Source organism: Gossypium hirsutum, chromosome A13 (genome assembly GCF_007990345.1).
Source record: "Gossypium hirsutum isolate 1008001.06 chromosome A13, Gossypium_hirsutum_v2.1, whole genome shotgun sequence".
NCBI classification, from domain to species: domain Eukaryota; kingdom Viridiplantae; phylum Streptophyta; class Magnoliopsida; order Malvales; family Malvaceae; genus Gossypium; species Gossypium hirsutum.
The window spans coordinates 309,095-325,714 of record NC_053436.1 but is presented as its reverse complement, the minus strand read 5'-3'; the positions used below and the strand labels follow the sequence as shown (position 1 = coordinate 325,714).

Genomic DNA, 16,620 nt, shown 5'->3' with positions numbered 1-16,620 from the left:
CACCATGGGGGAGTCTTTAATTGTTTGAGGCGAAAAATAAGCTGTTCGACTAAATTTGTCATTATGTCATTTACTAACATGATTTTTAATTACATTACATATATCTGATGATAAATAAAAGAGTTAAATTTTACATTAAATTACTTTTTTATTTAATTTTTCATTAATCTTAAAATTGTTTCTTTGGAGATTTTGTTTTTCCTTTTTTTGTTGTTTTAAAATTTTAAGCATAATGTCCAACTATTTATGAAAGTGTTTTGGTCCTTGTTCTTTTATCTTGTGAATTTGATTCATCTTCATTCATTGATCTTGGAGTGTAATAATTTATATTTATATGATTATCTTTTGTATTGTTCAATCTTTGTTCTTGACCTAGCAATAAGTTCATTGTTTTATGACTTTGGATATGTCCAACTCATTTGTCTTTATTTTCTACTTGGCTCATTTCATGATGTTACACTTATGTTTTAATTGGTATATATTTAGTCCGATCATTATTGTCATTTGTAGTTTCTATTAAAATCTATCAATTTAACATCTTATTTTCTATCAATAATATGCTACGTTACATAAGGGTAGTCTAATCAACATGTCAAATTAACAAATTTGAATGAAAAATGCTTATGATTTTAATTATTGGAATAGGATTTTAAAAAAAAAAAATAAGACTTAACTTTAACCTTTTATGTATAGAGATTAAATATCAAATTTGGTCAAAGTACAAAGACTAATTATATATATTCACGATTTTTATAATGAGATGTTCCCTACAAGCGTTTCCAATCGTTGCATATGGATCCCTTTGAAAGCATCCTCAAAGCATTAGAAAATATAATTTTTTGCCTCACAAACTTGGCAATTAAATTCAATTTGATAATTGTATTTTTTTTTCTGTCTATTTTGGTCTTTAAACTTAGCAATTAGACTTATTATGCTCCTTAAACTTAGATTCTATTGGGATTTAATGATGTGACTAGTGTTACTGAAGTAAGACTGGATCGAACGAATCGAGAATTGATAGATATAATAGTTCAAACAAAGGGATTGAATTAATTAACTCAAAAATTGCTTGAAATCCCTGAAGTTTGAAAATCATAAATAAATAAAAAAATTTGACAGTTCAACAGGTTAAATTTCAACAATCAAATCAAATTGATTGAATTAATAATCAGTAGTCAAACATGTTCTAACTAAATTTTATAATTTTATTTCACTTAGTAATGAAAGTAATTTCACTAAATTTTAAAACAAGAGATTATTAAAGAGAATTAATTAACTAACTTGTACTTTTTAGATTTTGATTGGTGTTTTTAGACTCTACAAACAGTATCAGGAATTGATAAGTGCTTTATACAGATAAAATAAAATATTAAAAAAAAAGGACACATGTAAATTTTTTTAAATTATTTGTGAAATAAAAAATATATTGTCAGTGTACCAAATATTTACCCGATTATTATAGAAAGAGTTGTAAATGTATTTGTAAAAATTATGATAAATAGATAGAATCCCAAACAAATAAATAAAGAAAAATGAAATGAACATCCTACTTACCTTGAAGTCATCATATACAGTTCCTAACTTTGAACTTAATAAATGCTTTCAATGAAAACTTAGTTTAACCTATAAATAATTTCTAAATGCGATTTTACATTCAGCTAAATCACAAACTTAGATTATATATATATATAATTGTGTGGTTAATGTGTATACATTGATACATATGTATATATGATGCATTGTTCAAATGGACGTTCCCACTAACAATTTGATAAAATAATTGTCATTTAAAAAAAGAAAGTATATATGTAAAAGAAGCTATTAAGAAAATGTAAAAATAAAAATAAAAAGAAATTAAGTCCCTATATTTTGTAATTTATAAGAATTTTAATACGTTTTTTAATTTTAAATATTTTATATAAGTTTTATTAATTTATAATTATTTTTATAATTTATTAGATTTTTTATATTTTTTATAATTTTAATAAGTTTATATTTTAATATTTAATATTTAATATTTTTTATTTTAATAATTTTTTTATATTTTTATATCATTTTTAATATTTTTATGAGAAATATTTGAGATTAAACCAGAAATTATCATATGTCGTTATCTAAGTTAATAATGATAAATTTAATTGATTAATTTTAATTAACGACACAAATTTAATTAAATACAATTTTAAAAGAAAGATTTAATTGATTTTTTTAAAATTTTTGTCTAACGTATAAATATAAAGAAGAAGAGATGCTTGAAGTGAGGTCAGTCCACTAAGAAACAAATGAACTCCATGCCAAAAAGAACCTTCTTCCAACCAAACCATACCCCATCCTCAATCAACAAAAAAGTAATTAAATAAACGGGTTAATATATAATTTAGTACTTCTAACTTCGCTTCAAATGTTCAAATCGGTACTCAAATCAAATGGTATTATGTAGGTGAATGAATATTTGGCATATGTCCTCTCATAAAAAAGCATAAGTACTTAATTGGGACAAAAAGAAAAGGCTCATGTATCAAATTGAAAACGGTCAAGTACCAAATTGAATATTAAAGCTAAACTCAAATACTAAACAATATATTAACTCTAAATTAATAAAGTCTTAAATACTCGTTTAACCCCTGAATTTTTCATTTTCTCGCTAGCTGGTACCTAAATTTTCATTCCATGTGGGGTTTTTGTATTTTGTATTTTTATTTTTGTAAAGGTCTTAACTCTAGTTAACATTGGAAGAAAGTGAGTATTTAAACCATCAATCAATAATCGACAAGACAAGCCGGCAATCTTTGAAAACAATTTTTTTTCTCTCTCCCAAGTCCACGTGTTCCCTTTTCATCTTTAACCGCAACCGACGCTATTTTAAACCTCGATTTCACTTACTTATCTTTGGATTAATTGCACTATCTGCCCTCAAACTATGATTGAAAATTTAAATTACTCCTTGTTCTTTAAAACATTTTAATTCAATCCTTGAAGTACTTATATCAGTCAAGTACTTACATCAATCTATTCATTAGTTTAGACGTTAATCACTGCTTTAATATATTATTAAACGTATTTAAAAGACGTAAATTAAATTTTAAATACATGCAGTTATTACGTGAATAGCTTAGATCTAATGTGTTGGAAAAAAACTTTTGAATTTCGATAATAATATTTTTTTCATCAAAATTTTTAGATACAATTTGTTCATTTAGTATGCAAAAATGCATTTAAAACGTGTTTTAAATATGTCCAACTCAAATTTGAGATAAAATTTAATACTTAAATAGGGAAGTAGACTAATAGAAGGACTTGCTTGATACAATATTGAAAAATGTTGTAAAAATCAAGTCAGTGATCCATTGATTCTCGATTCAATTGGTTCAAAAATAATTTAAGAATAAAAAATATTAGAAAAAATTATAATCGACTGACTCTGTTCACAAAATTTATTCTATTTTCAATTATATACGATACCATTGATTCTCGATTCAACCAATTTGCTTCCAACATTACTGATATTGATACTTTAAAAGACTTAATCAGTTTCACAATTCAAGGACCAAATTTAAATCAAACTATAATATGAGGAGGTGTTATACAATTAACCCCTTTTTTTCTTATCTTCCTCACCATTTATTAATTACCACTTCATCTTCTTGGGTACAAACCAAAAGACCACATAACCGTCAGCAATGTGGCAAATTGATAGTGACAGCGAAACTAAAAGGTGAGAAACTTAGAGAGATAGAAAGAGAAACATGAACAACAAATTAAAGCTAAAGGTAAACGGACAACGAAGCTAAATCTTTGAAGCAAATTAAAACCTTCCCTGCTTCTCTTTCTCCTCGTGTTTCATTGGTTTTATTATAATCCCAATTTCTCACGACGAAAAACTCATCCGAATTGTTAAGCTTGTTCAATGGAGATAATGGGTTTTTCGTTGCTCTTCAAGTTCCTTCTCTTGCTCTCTGGCTTTGGGGTTTCAATGGCGTTACAAGAAACCCCATTGGTGGCTAAAAACTTGGGTCAAATCAGTTCTAACTCGGTGCTTGTGGCCTTGTTAGACTCGCATTATACGGAGCTTGCTGAATTAGTGGAGAAAGCTTTGTTGTTACAAAGCTTAGAAGAGTCTGTGGGAAAGCATAATATTACCATTTTTGCTCCTAAGAATGAAGCTCTTGAAAGGAATCTAGACCCTGAATTCAAGCGGTTTTTGTTGGAACCTGGTAATCTTAAATCCTTACAAACTCTATTGCTTTATCACATTGTGCCGACTAGGATTGAGCCACATTCATGGCCTAATTCAACATCGGGATCGATCATTCACCGTACGTTATCAAATCACAATGTTGAGCTCTCGAGTGAAGATTCAATGGGGGTTAAATTCATTGGTAGCGCTAAGGTTATTAACCCAAATGCTGTGAACCGTCCAGATGGGGTTATCCATGGCATCGAACAGTTACTAATCCCTCAATCAGTACAACAAGATTTCAACAGTCGGAGAAATCTCCGTTCAATCTCCGCCGTGAAACCAGAAGGTGCGCCCGAAGTTGATCCAAGAACCCACCGCTTGAAGAAACCGGCCCCGCCAGTGAAACCCGGTTCACCACCCGTTCTTCCGATTTACGACGCAATGGCTCCAGGTCCATCACTAGCCCCGGCACCAGCTCCAGGACCCGGTGGACCTCACCATCATTTCAACGGAATGAGGCAAGTCAAAGATTTCATTCAAACACTAATTCAATATGGTGGGTACAATGAAATGGCTGATATATTAGTGAATTTAACATCATTAGCCACTGAAATGGGTCGGTTAGTTTCCGAGGGTTACGTTTTAACTGTATTAGCACCCAACGATGAAGCCATGGCTAAGTTAACCACCGATCAATTAAGCGAACCCGGTGCACCGGAACAAATCATTTATTATCACATAATCCCGGAGTACCAAACCGAAGAAAGTATGTACAATACAGTGAGAAGATTCGGGAAAGTATCGTACGATACATTGAGGTTACCACACAAAGTATCAGCTCAAGAAGCTGATGGTTCTGTTAAATTCGGGCACGCCGATGGATCCGCTTATTTGTTCGACCCGGACATTTATACCGACGGAAGGATCTCGGTGCAAGGAATCGACGGTGTACTTTTCCCGCCTGAAGAGAAAACTAAAGAAGAAAAGAAGACTATCAAAGTTGCTACAGCGAAACCCAGAAGAGGTAACTAAAATTATCACCCTTTATTATTTTATTTTATTGTTATTTTACAATTCGTGGGTGGCGGCAAGAAAATGGTAGCGTGGTCGCCGGGAATTTTATGGCGGGTTAGGGAGTGTCGGTGGGTCAGAATAGGTCAAAGGGTACATTTGTCTTTTTGTTAGTTTCTAGTATATATTTTTATATAATAATGATAATAATTTTAGGAATATAGGGTTGGTGTGTGATTATTTTTCTTCCATTTTCTTTCTTTTGGCAATTAATCATAAATTTCTTTTATACTTTAAGTTTTATATTCTCATCCACACAAAAAAGATAGCTTATACTTGAAAAATAAATTTAGAAAAATATTTAAAAGCTAAAGTTAAACAATCCTTTGTTCCAAAGGATTAGGATATTCTCTTTTGAATTGGCGGTATATTTATGTGCAATTAGTGTAAAAATAATAATAACGGTGATATTAAATATTGTAGTATGAGATAATAAAAAGTTAAATGCTGATCAAAGGGCCCTTAGTTTTGTGGCACATAAGAAACTAGATAAATCATCTAAATCATGAATAAATTGTAAATTAGTAGTGGAGTTTGTCTTTTTTTTATTCCATGGTTCTTGACTAATCTCACCTTCTTTAGCTTAATCAACAATTTGCCAATGAGTTTAGTTGCTTAATCATGTCTTACTGAGTTCAGTTGACATGACTTGAAGATAAAAGTAACATTTTAGTCCTTGAATTTTCACAATTCTTCCCACCTTGGTCTTTGAACTTTTTTACCCACATTAGCCCTATTACTTGGCAGCTTTTTCCTTTATGGTACGATGACATCACTTAAAAAACTCATGAATTTTTTTGTGATGACATAAAACAATCTCATAGTGCCATGTGTTTAAGTTCAGGATCAAATTGAGAAAAGCTACTGCTAGAGTAATAAGTTGTCAAAATGGGGGACTAAAGGTTGCTTTAATCTCTTTGAAGAATTGTGATTTGGAATTTGAACATATATCACCCGAGTGGTTGTGAGGAATGAGTGTTTTATAAACCTCCTCTTCAAGTTTATTATTTGAATGACATGACTCACCACCTTTTCCCCTATCTTTTTCATAAACTTTAATGGCTACCTATACAATATTTTTTTTAGATTCACTGCTTTGGTAACTAATAATATTAGTTTATTGACTTTGTAAATCCTATCCCTATATTATATATCTTTGTTAGACATGGATATTTTTTGATACAGTAAAGAGTGTGGGTAAAAGGTCTCTATTATAGGAAATAATGGGAATATATTGCTTTTTTAAGGGGTTGTTTTGGAATTAAGTAGCTTATAAAACTTTGTCAAGTAACAAAAGACCATGAAAGTTCAACCATAACAGGACAAATTTTCCCATTTTTTTAAGACTTTAGAAGAATCTTCATACCCCATTCTCTCCTAAATAAACTCATTTCTTTATTCACTTGTTTGTTCTTTTATTTCTTCTTATTACAACAACTTTGTTTCAAAGGGACCACATTGATATGTTTTGGAGTTTCCTTGTCTAAATTGCACTTAGTCGAGACCCTAGCAGGGAGGAAGGCAAAGGGGGCAAGCAGTGGCCTAGGCCCCCCCAAAAAGGGTAGATTTGCCATGTTAGTATAATGGTAAAATTGCACTTTAACCCCAATAATTTATAATTCATTTCTACGGCCCCTCCCCCATAAAGACCCAACGTGGTAGTTAAGTTTGAGAATGTCAAAGGTTAATATGATATTAGTGATTTGTGAATGCTTAATTAATATAATTTGCTTATATTTTCTGTCCAATCAATCATTAATTTATTTAAGATGGGGTGTTATTTTCATGAAGTTAATATGTAGGTATCAGTTGATCTTGTGTACTTTCAATTAGAAAAAACAAAACGTGATTGTGTAATGACTAATATTTTTTTTTATTCCCTAAATGTTTTTCGACAGGCAAGTTGCTTGAAGTTGCATGCAGAATGCTTGTGGCAATTGGTCAAGATTCTCATTTTAGCACATGCCAAATATAAAAATCACAACCATCATTTCCCCATATCATAAACAAAAAACTTAAAAAGAATTGGAAGGTATAATTCTCCTTTTTATTTATCTTTTGGCTAAAATATATACTACAAGTCCCTCTACTCTTTGTAGATTTGAAATTTAATCCTTTTACTTTTTCAGATTTTAAAATTCTGCCCATTGTTTAACCTCATTAACCTTCTTCTGTTAATTTTACTGGTTTAACAGTTTGAAATAAACAAATACGTAGCGATGATGATTTAATGAACCTGAATTTAGTAAAAGAATTTTAACAATGTTACAATAAGAAGAGGCCTTAGATTTTTACTACATTGTGTTATATATATACATATATAGTTTCCTTCAATAGTGAGAAACACTTACAGCTAAATCCAGGTAAGAACAACCAAGCTGCTAAAGCATGTCATATTATTTAAGATGCAATTAATGTGTCTACCTACCCTATCATTTTAAATGTCAACAACAGGGTTGGTGGATGTTTCTTGCCTGTTCTTTTTTATATGGCCTCAACAAATTCAATGCAGAAGTTCATATATATATATTGCTTGCTGTCCAAGTAAAAAAAAAATATCAGTGTTTTCTTTAAACTAATTACTGGGTTGCTGATAAAATGCAGGTGAAGCAACATAGTTTAAAACTCTTTGAATATGGTGTGATGCATTGCTCTCTACAATAGGATTTAGGTTTTTCTTTTTTAAAGTTGGGATCAAGCAGCTAAACATGGGAAGATATGGAAAATGGTTACCAAAAAATATATAATATTTTCCATTCCCACATGCTGAAATTCAATGATTCACCCTGGTTAGTTGCTGATACCCTCTAAATGTACAAGTTTTTTTTTTTTTTCAATTGTGTGTAATGTGGCGGCACGGTGGTGGTGGCGGTGGTGGGGAGGAGATATGAAGGGGTGAGAGGGGTTTGGTTTTGTGTGAAGTAGATATGGAAGATAAAGAGTCCACCATGTGGGCAAATCCAGCTTAATAATAAAAGAAAGCAAAAAAGGAAAAAGCATCACATCAATATTATATTTGGAAATAATATATTCTTTTTTTAAGAAAAATGAAATTGTAATTATTATTATTCTTATATGAATTTCCTGCAATTCATTATAGGAAGATAAAACACTTCAGTATATTTAAATTTATGTCTTTTTACATAAACAATAATATTTATGTCAATCGAATTAGATTAAATCGACTAAAATTTTTAATATTATAGCATATATGTATTAAAAATTATATAATATATATAGGATAGTGTTATCATTTGCTACTATACGTTACTTTTGTTTTAAGTTGTATCTTTTACGATATAATATTAAACATATTAGGATTGAAAAATGGGTTGGATAAAAAAATTAGGTCCATTTAAAAGAACAACCAAGCTCAACTTGATATATCTTTATGTTTGTAATGTTTTATATTATATAATTTATAATACATAAGAATTAAATCAATCATAATACATAATACTACAATAATGTAAATATTAAAAATAAATAAATGAATGATATACATATTTCAAGTTAGTACAATTTTTTTCTAAAAATTAACCTCGAAATTTTTGCTCCAAATTAAATTTATTTTTTATTGAATAAAAATAATATAAAAATTGATGCTTTTAATTCAAATAAAAAATATTTAGATATAATAAAAGTCTTTTATTTTTTTTCTTAATTGCTATCTTTAATGCCATAATTATGTCGAATGATCCCACTCTCTAAATTGTATTATTTTTATTGGATTATATATATATAGTCTATAAAAATAAATAAATCTTTACATATATATATATTTAACATATTTTTATTAAGAAAATTATTTAATACACTAGTAATAAAAAAAATTTTAAAATTAATTATAGAATAAAAAATATTCATTACCAATGTAATAAATATAAACTCTTTTTATTATTAATAAAATCAACCCGCACAAGTACACAAATGCACAAATGTACAACCTTATATTGTATATATACACTAAAGTAAGATTTAGACATAAAAGATTAAATTTATAATTTAATTTAGATTTATATTTTATTTTTAATATTAATATTTGTCTTTCATAACATTTATGCATAAAATATATTTAAAATATTAAATATATTACATCCTAAATAACTTTATACATGTTAAACTCTTGCATTGCACGAGAAAAAAAATTAATTTATAAATATCTCGGGATAAGATCAATTTACCTCAATTTTTTTTTTTTAAATTTTACCTGCATCGCCTCGTCCAAATCCAAATTTTCAAAAAAAAAAAAAGTTAATCCTAACAAATCGGGTTAGATCAAAACCGTTAAATTCGAGTTTTTTTTTCATTCCTCTATCGTATAAAAATACAGATATATCATATATTTTTTTTAAAAATAAAAATTATTTGATGAAACTAATCACATAAAATTGATTCTAGGACTAAATATATATATATGTGTGTTTGAAAAAGTAAAAAATATAATAATAATTAAAAAAAACCCCCTAAAACCATGAATATGAAGAATTGAAGAGTATATTCTATATTGTATAGGCCATAGGGGTCAACAATGCCATACCATTGTCTGGTCCAGAACCCGAAGCCATCGTCCAAAGAGTTGAAAAAACAGAAACAGTAAAGACCAAATCTTCTTCTTTGATCTTTTCCTTGAAAACCAAATTAATGGCTGCTGGCCGCCGGCTGCGAAGTGGTCCTTTCCTCAGATTAAACCCAAAATCCGGCCATTTCCAGCAAACCACTTTTAAACGCGTTTTTTCTTTATTAATGTCCAAAACCACGTATCTGCCTCTTCCTATTTCTTTAATACCAATTTATATATATATAAAGTTCGTATTAGATATTATCAAAGTTGAGGCCTTTCTTTTAAAAAGATAAGACACCCACCCACCAAATCCTATGACCTGGTAAAACCCATATTATCCCATTTGTTTTCTTCAACTTTACTCATTTTTTTGAAGCATTTCAAGTTGAATTGTTCAATTCTTTTATATCAAAAGTTGTATGTGTGTGTCTGTATACATATATATATTGCTGTAGTATAAATGATGGGTTATTAGTTTGTAAATTATAGTTTTCCTGACCTTTTTTTTGTTCTTTTTAATGAATTAGGTTGTTTTGGAACTTGGCTCTTCAATCATGTTAAATTTTAGCTTAATTTTGTAAGGTATAGTTGTTTCAACTTTTTTATTTTGTGATATAAAGATCAGATCTTTATGTGTTTGATTATTAGCCCATCAATTGGTTTAGGGATTTAGATGTGATAATTAGTGGTATTATTTTTGTGGAAGGAATTTCAGTGTAAAGAGAGTAGATGGGTAATACTTGTGTAGGACCAAGCATTTCGAAAAATGGGTTTTTCCAATCGGTTTCAGCTGTAATGTGGCCGAACCGATCACCTGAGGGCTCGGTTTCTCATAGGAAAACTGGTAATGAAGTAGCATCTAAAGAACCTGAATCAGCATTACCGGTTCAAAGCAGACCTCCAGAACAAATGACAATGCCGAAATCGGAGACTAGGCAAGAGACTAAATCCAAAAAACCGAAAAAACCTAAGCCTCCTCATGTGAAGAGGGTGTCTAGTGCAGGGTTGAGGACTGAGTCAGTGTTACAAACAAAGACTGGAAATTTCAAGGAATACTATAGCTTGGGGAAAAAATTAGGACAAGGTCAATTCGGGATGACTTTCCTTTGTGTGGAGAAGTCAACAGGAAAAGAATATGCTTGCAAATCGATTGCGAAGAGAAAGTTATTAACTGATGAGGATGTTGAGGATGTGAGAAGAGAAATTCAAATAATGCATCACTTGGCAGGGCATCCTAATGTTATATCAATAAAAGGTGCTTATGAGGATGCAATGGCGGTTCATGTTGTTATGGAATTATGTGCTGGTGGAGAGCTTTTCGATAGAATCATTCAACGTGGACATTATACGGAACGAAAGGCAGCTGCACTTACAAGGACTATAGTTGGGGTTGTGGAATCTTGTCATTCTTTAGGGGTTATGCATAGAGACCTTAAACCGGAGAATTTTCTTTTTGTTAACCAGCAAGAGGATTCGCTTCTTAAGACGATTGATTTCGGATTATCGATGTTCTTTAAGCCAGGTATATACTGAGCGCTTATTTGGTACATATTTTAAGCCTTATCTTTGCTGACTTGGTTTAGTGAACATACTAGGGGAAGCAATTATATAAGCTACTTGAAATTTCAGCTTTATCAAGTATGTGTTTTCTCGACTCTCATGAGCTAATAAGTGTTTAGGCAGTAAAAGTACTAGGGAAGCCCTTATAGTAGGAGTCAAATTGCATTTTGTCCCCGTTACTAAAAAAATGTGCAAATTAATCTCTGTACATTAATTCAAAGAGCAAATTGGTCTTTTTGTTAAAATTTCCATTCGTTTTTACTATTAAAACCGGTTCCTATATGTCAACATTTTTTGACTCCTAGATTAAATGTACAGGGACTAATTTGCTCATTTTTTGAGTAAAATGGGTAAAATGCAATCTGACTCCTAGTACAGGGGCCCCCATGGTACTTTTACCATGTTTAGGCTAACAAAATCTTTTCAATTTGATCCACATTTTGCCATTAAAACTGCATGGTTTTCTTACCTTCAAGACTGACCGAGTTCTGATGAATTCTGAAAGTTAGTGATTCATTTCCTAATATGTTATTGAATCAGCAAAATTAAGAAATTCTCTATTACATAGATTTCATTCATGCCATTAAACATTGCATTTTGTAATCCTCATAGTCACTTTCTCCATGTAGGTGAAACATTTACGGATGTGGTTGGAAGTCCGTACTACGTTGCCCCAGAAGTTTTACAAAAGCATTACGGTCCCGAAGCTGATGTTTGGAGTGCAGGAGTAATACTTTACATTCTCTTAAGTGGCGTTCCTCCCTTTTGGGCTGGTAAGAAAGTTGCTGATTCTTAAGATTTTTCCATTTTGATTGATTTAGCCGAGTGACACTTCTTTTGATTTACTCCAGTATGATTATGTTTTGATCTTCACATTTTTTTCTCCCTTTTTGGCCATTCTCTAGAAAGTGAGCAAGGTATATTCGACCAAGTCTTGCATGGTGACCTCGATTTTGAGTCAGATCCTTGGCCTAACATCTCTGAAAGTGCAAAAGACTTGGTGAGAAGAATGCTCATTCGAGACCCCAAGAAACGGTTAACTGCACATGCTGTTTTATGTAAGTCATGCTATCCATGTTACAGACAGAAACAGTTTATAAGATAAAATGTCGATGCCAAAGGGAAATACTATATAAATTTCGGTTGGGCACCTCGGTTTTTTCTCCAATTACTAATTTGTTTAAACTGTATGCAGGTCACCCTTGGATACAGGTTGATGGTATTGCACCCAACAAGCCCCTTGATTTTGCGGTTTTAAGTCGTTTGAAGCAATTTTCGGCAATGAATAAGCTCAAGAAAATGGTGCTTAGGGTAAGTCTGAGTACATGCTACGGGAAAAGGGGGGGTTTCACTGGATACGCAAGCTATCATAACTTGTTTATCATGATTTTTCTTTCTTTTTGCCTGGCAGGTGATTGCGGAGAATCTCTCTGAAGAAGAAATAGCCGGCCTCAAAGAAATGTTCAAGATGATAGACACGGACAACAGTGGTCAAATCACCTTCGAAGAACTTAAAGCTGGACTCAAAAGAGTTGGAGCTAATCTTAAGGAGTCTGAAATTTATGATCTTATGCAGGCAGTAAGTATGATACCCAATTTGGATGTTGTATATTGAGATAAACAACTCTGAATCTGGTAAAAGTGCTAGGGATGCCCTTATATTAGGAGTCGGATTGCATTTTGGCTGCTTTACTAAAAAAATGGGCAAATTAGTCCCTGTATGTTAGATCAAAAAACAAACTTGCCATTGTGTTAAAAAATTTATCTATTTTTACTGTTAAAAATTGGTCTTTGCATGTTAGGATGAGGCACATGTGATATGCCACGCGTCAATATCTTGCTATTTTGTCAGCCATGTTAGTGTTTAATAGTACAAAAGGGATGAAATATTTAATAGAAATGACCGATTTGCTCTTTGATCTATTCATAATACAAATCCAATCATGAATAGCTATGATTAGTTGTCTCTAATGCACACACGTGTCCTTAAACAGGCTGATGTAGATAATAGCGGCACAATTGATTATGGGGAATTCGTAGCTGCTACACTGCACCTAAACAAAATCGAGAGAGAAGATCATTTATTTGCTGCATTTTCCTACTTTGATAAGGATGGTAGTGGTTATATCACTCCCGATGAACTCCAACAAGCATGTGAAGAGTTTGGCATAGAGGATGTTCGACTTGAAGAAATGATCCATGAAGTCGATCAAGATAATGTAAGTTCTTCATTTTAAAACAATCATTATACCATATATTGGCCAAGAACAAGAACAAAGTCTTAAGTTACCTCTCTTTGCATAACGAAGTTGCTCGAAAGAATTAATAAACTTTATTTAGCACTTTGTCGCCTGTATCGTTTGTCCACTTATCGTATACTGTACCAATCATATGCAGGATGGACGCATAGACTACAACGAGTTTGTAGCCATGATGCAGAAAGGACATGTCACCACAAATGCTGGCAGTGCTGGTGCTGGTAAGGAAGGCTTACAACATAGTTTTGGTATTGGATTTAGAGAAGCATTTAAACTTTAGCATATGCATCTCTTCATGTTCTTGTGTTATGATCCGAGACTTAGCTCCGGTCACGTATAGCCTTACTCACGGATCGTGACACTTGTTAATAGGACTGAGATTTGTATAGTAAAAAGTACCAAAGCAATGCTCATTGTAAGGAGCAGGTGGTGGATTTTCCATTTTCTTCAACCTTTTTTTTCTGCAATCAGAATGAGGTTCCTTCATGTTGTATACTTCTACACAAAGGAATTTGGTTTCTCTTTTATTTATTATTTTCTTTTTTGGAATTTTTTTTTCATTTTTCTGTTAAAAAATACATAATCCAACGATCCACAAAATTACAAATCCCAAGTTGCTATATGTTTCTTGGCAAAGTGCCAAAAACAAATGCACAATAATATTTTAATTCTACACCGGAAATTGGTCCGACCGGTTTGACTATCATTACAGTCCTGAACAAATTTGTCAGAAAATAATGCTTTTTATATTTTTTACCACATGTCAATTTTTAATTGGTTATTTTTAAAAAAAATTAAGACTTTAACTATTTGACTAACGATTGAACTAACTGAAATATTAATATGGAAAAAATAGTAGTTTAAGTATTGCTCGTGACTAAAAAAATGTTCAAGAAATATACGATTTAAGTACCAATTTAAGAAAAAAATAAAAAATAATTTAAGTATAAGTTGTGAAAAAAAAAATATTAAGATACATAAGCTCGAGTATGGAGAGGTCATTAAGGGACCCTATAAAGCACATTATGACCGTTATACACTCCCTCTTTTCTACTTTACAGAACCACTATTTCATTTAAACTCACCTATCTCTATCTTCCATGTTTGTCTTTGAAACTCTCCACGTGTCATTAATTTATTGCTCAATTCGCGTATTCAAAAGTAACTTTGTCTACATCGGATTCCAATTTTCCTTTTTTCTGCAAAATTTAAAATATATTCAGCTTTCTAGCCGTTGAAAACTCGGCCCCCCATTTCCCCTCCTTTCTGTACATCAAACAAAAACTAAAGCTCAAATCTTTGGTTCAATCATTGATTTTATTTTCAATTTTCTTGTTTTGGGTATCCAAATTGGATCAAATTTAAGTTCTGGGATTCTTTTTCTGGATTGGGAAATTTGAAAAAAAAAAAAAGGAAAATGAAGAGTGTGAAAGGAAAATTCTTGAAGAAGCTGAAATCAATCAAACCAGTTGGTTACCTAAAGCCAGATCGTGTTCTTCAAGTGTTTGCCATTGATGGGTTTATTGATTCTTATACGAAAACACCGAATCCCAATGAACAAGCCAAGTTGTTCACCAAAGAATTTGAGGAGCAAGAAATTATTAAAGAAAACCAGCCTGAAATCATCGATGTAGAAGAGCTAATGAAAGATCTTGAATCTGACGAAGACGAAGATGAAGATGGGGAAGAAGAAGATGACGACAAAGAGAATATTAGGCCAAATATTGAGAAAGAGAATGTGGATTGTAGTCGGCAGAATTGCTCCACCACCGCCGTTCCGTTATCGGAGATCGATGTGTCGTCATTCCGGAGACCGGATTTGAATTCTTGTACGCTCTTCGATCCTAACTTATTAGCTGCATTTGAACGAGCTGTGAAAGAACATATGAAGATGAATGAAGAGATCCATCATGTCGAGAAAAAACCAAGAATCGAGGAAAAAGAAGAAGAAGAAGAAGAAGAAGAAGAAGAAGAAGAAGAAGAAGAAGAAGAAGAAAGAGACCCTTTATTAGCGTTCGAAGAGAAGTGTCCAGCCGGCGGCGATGGGTCGGTCATACTTTACACGACGACACTCAAAGGTATACGAAAGACCTTCGAGGATTGCAATAGTGTTCGGTTCTTACTCGAAAGTTTCAGAGTGATATTCTACGAAAGAGATATATCAATGCATAGTGAATATAAAGAAGAACTATGGAGGATTTTGGGTGGGAAAGTGATGCCACCGAGGCTTTTCATAAAGGGTAGATACATTGGTGGAGCTGATGAGGTACTTACATTACATGAACAAGGGAAGCTTAAGGTGCTTTTCAATGGTATCCCTTTGGATACTTGTAATGGAGCTTGTGAAGGGTGTGGTGGTGTTAGGTTTGTGCTTTGTTTCGTATGTAATGGTAGTCATAAGATCATTGGTGATGATGGGATGTCAAGTGAATGCATGAAGTGTAATGAGAATGGTTTGATTGTTTGCCCTCTTTGCTGCTGAAAAAAATTTGATGTATTGTATTGTAACTGTGGTGCTATCTTTCTCTTGATTCTTATTCTTCTCACTTAGTGGTATTATATATATAAATCATTGTTTCTCCCATTCCTTAATTTGTTGTTTATCACTGAACACTAATGTAGAATTGATTGATGATATATGATCATCTTATTTATCATGCATGCTTGCTTTTCTTGAGCTTAAGCCTTCATCTAATTAAGGTTTGTTAGATTATATATGATGGTGTTGATTCAAGATGAAAGTGGTGGTAGTTTGTAATAGTTCACTCGAAGGATGAAGAGTTGGAAGGAGATAATGGTAATTGGAAAGGTGGTAAGGGGAGAGGATTGGGGTGCAAGGAGAGGAAGAGAGATAGATCAAAGTATTAGAGGAGAAAGAGAGAATTCAAGACGAGAGTGTGTCCTGATCTTTTTGTTTGATGTTTATATGCTTATAAGGGAGTGTCTTTGATAATTCCCAAAGTTCCATGGGTTGTTCATGTATTGGT

At 31.8% G+C, this 16,620-nt stretch overlaps 3 protein-coding genes across 5 annotated transcripts; all 3 read left to right on the top strand.

Annotated features, from left to right (window-relative positions):
* Nucleotides 1-3,701: 3,701 nt before the first annotated feature.
* On the top strand, nt 3,702-8,299 carry LOC107954464 (fasciclin-like arabinogalactan protein 15). 2 transcript variants are annotated; one of them, XR_001699564.2, is made up of 3 exons: nt 3,702-5,204; nt 7,150-7,283; nt 7,856-8,299. XR_001699564.2 is itself a non-coding variant. In NM_001327624.1 (2 exon segments), coding segments are annotated over 2 exon segments (1,374 nt in total).
* A 1,462-nt stretch (nt 8,300-9,761) lies between these two features.
* LOC107954463 (calcium-dependent protein kinase 1) lies at nt 9,762-14,164 on the top strand. Of its 2 annotated transcripts, none has more exons than XM_016890032.2 (9): nt 9,762-10,137; nt 10,343-10,397; nt 10,531-11,337; nt 12,005-12,148; nt 12,281-12,433; nt 12,571-12,686; nt 12,787-12,954; nt 13,370-13,594; nt 13,773-14,164. In XM_016890032.2, the coding sequence occupies exons 3-9, from the start codon at nt 10,545-10,547 to the stop codon at nt 13,911-13,913; spliced, it is 1,740 nt and encodes a 579-aa protein (XP_016745521.1). In that variant the 5' UTR covers nt 9,762-10,137; nt 10,343-10,397; nt 10,531-10,544; the 3' UTR covers nt 13,914-14,164. The 2 variants fall into 2 exon arrangements, with proteins under 2 accessions (XP_016745521.1, XP_040940307.1); XM_041084373.1 differs by having other exon boundaries at nt 9,795-9,847.
* A 659-nt stretch (nt 14,165-14,823) lies between these two features.
* On the top strand, nt 14,824-16,290 carry LOC107954461 (uncharacterized protein At3g28850). The gene has a single exon (XM_016890031.2). The coding sequence runs from the start codon at nt 15,051-15,053 to the stop codon at nt 16,113-16,115; it is 1,065 nt and encodes a 354-aa protein (XP_016745520.1). The 5' UTR covers nt 14,824-15,050; the 3' UTR covers nt 16,116-16,290.
* Nucleotides 16,291-16,620: the final 330 nt, after the last annotated feature.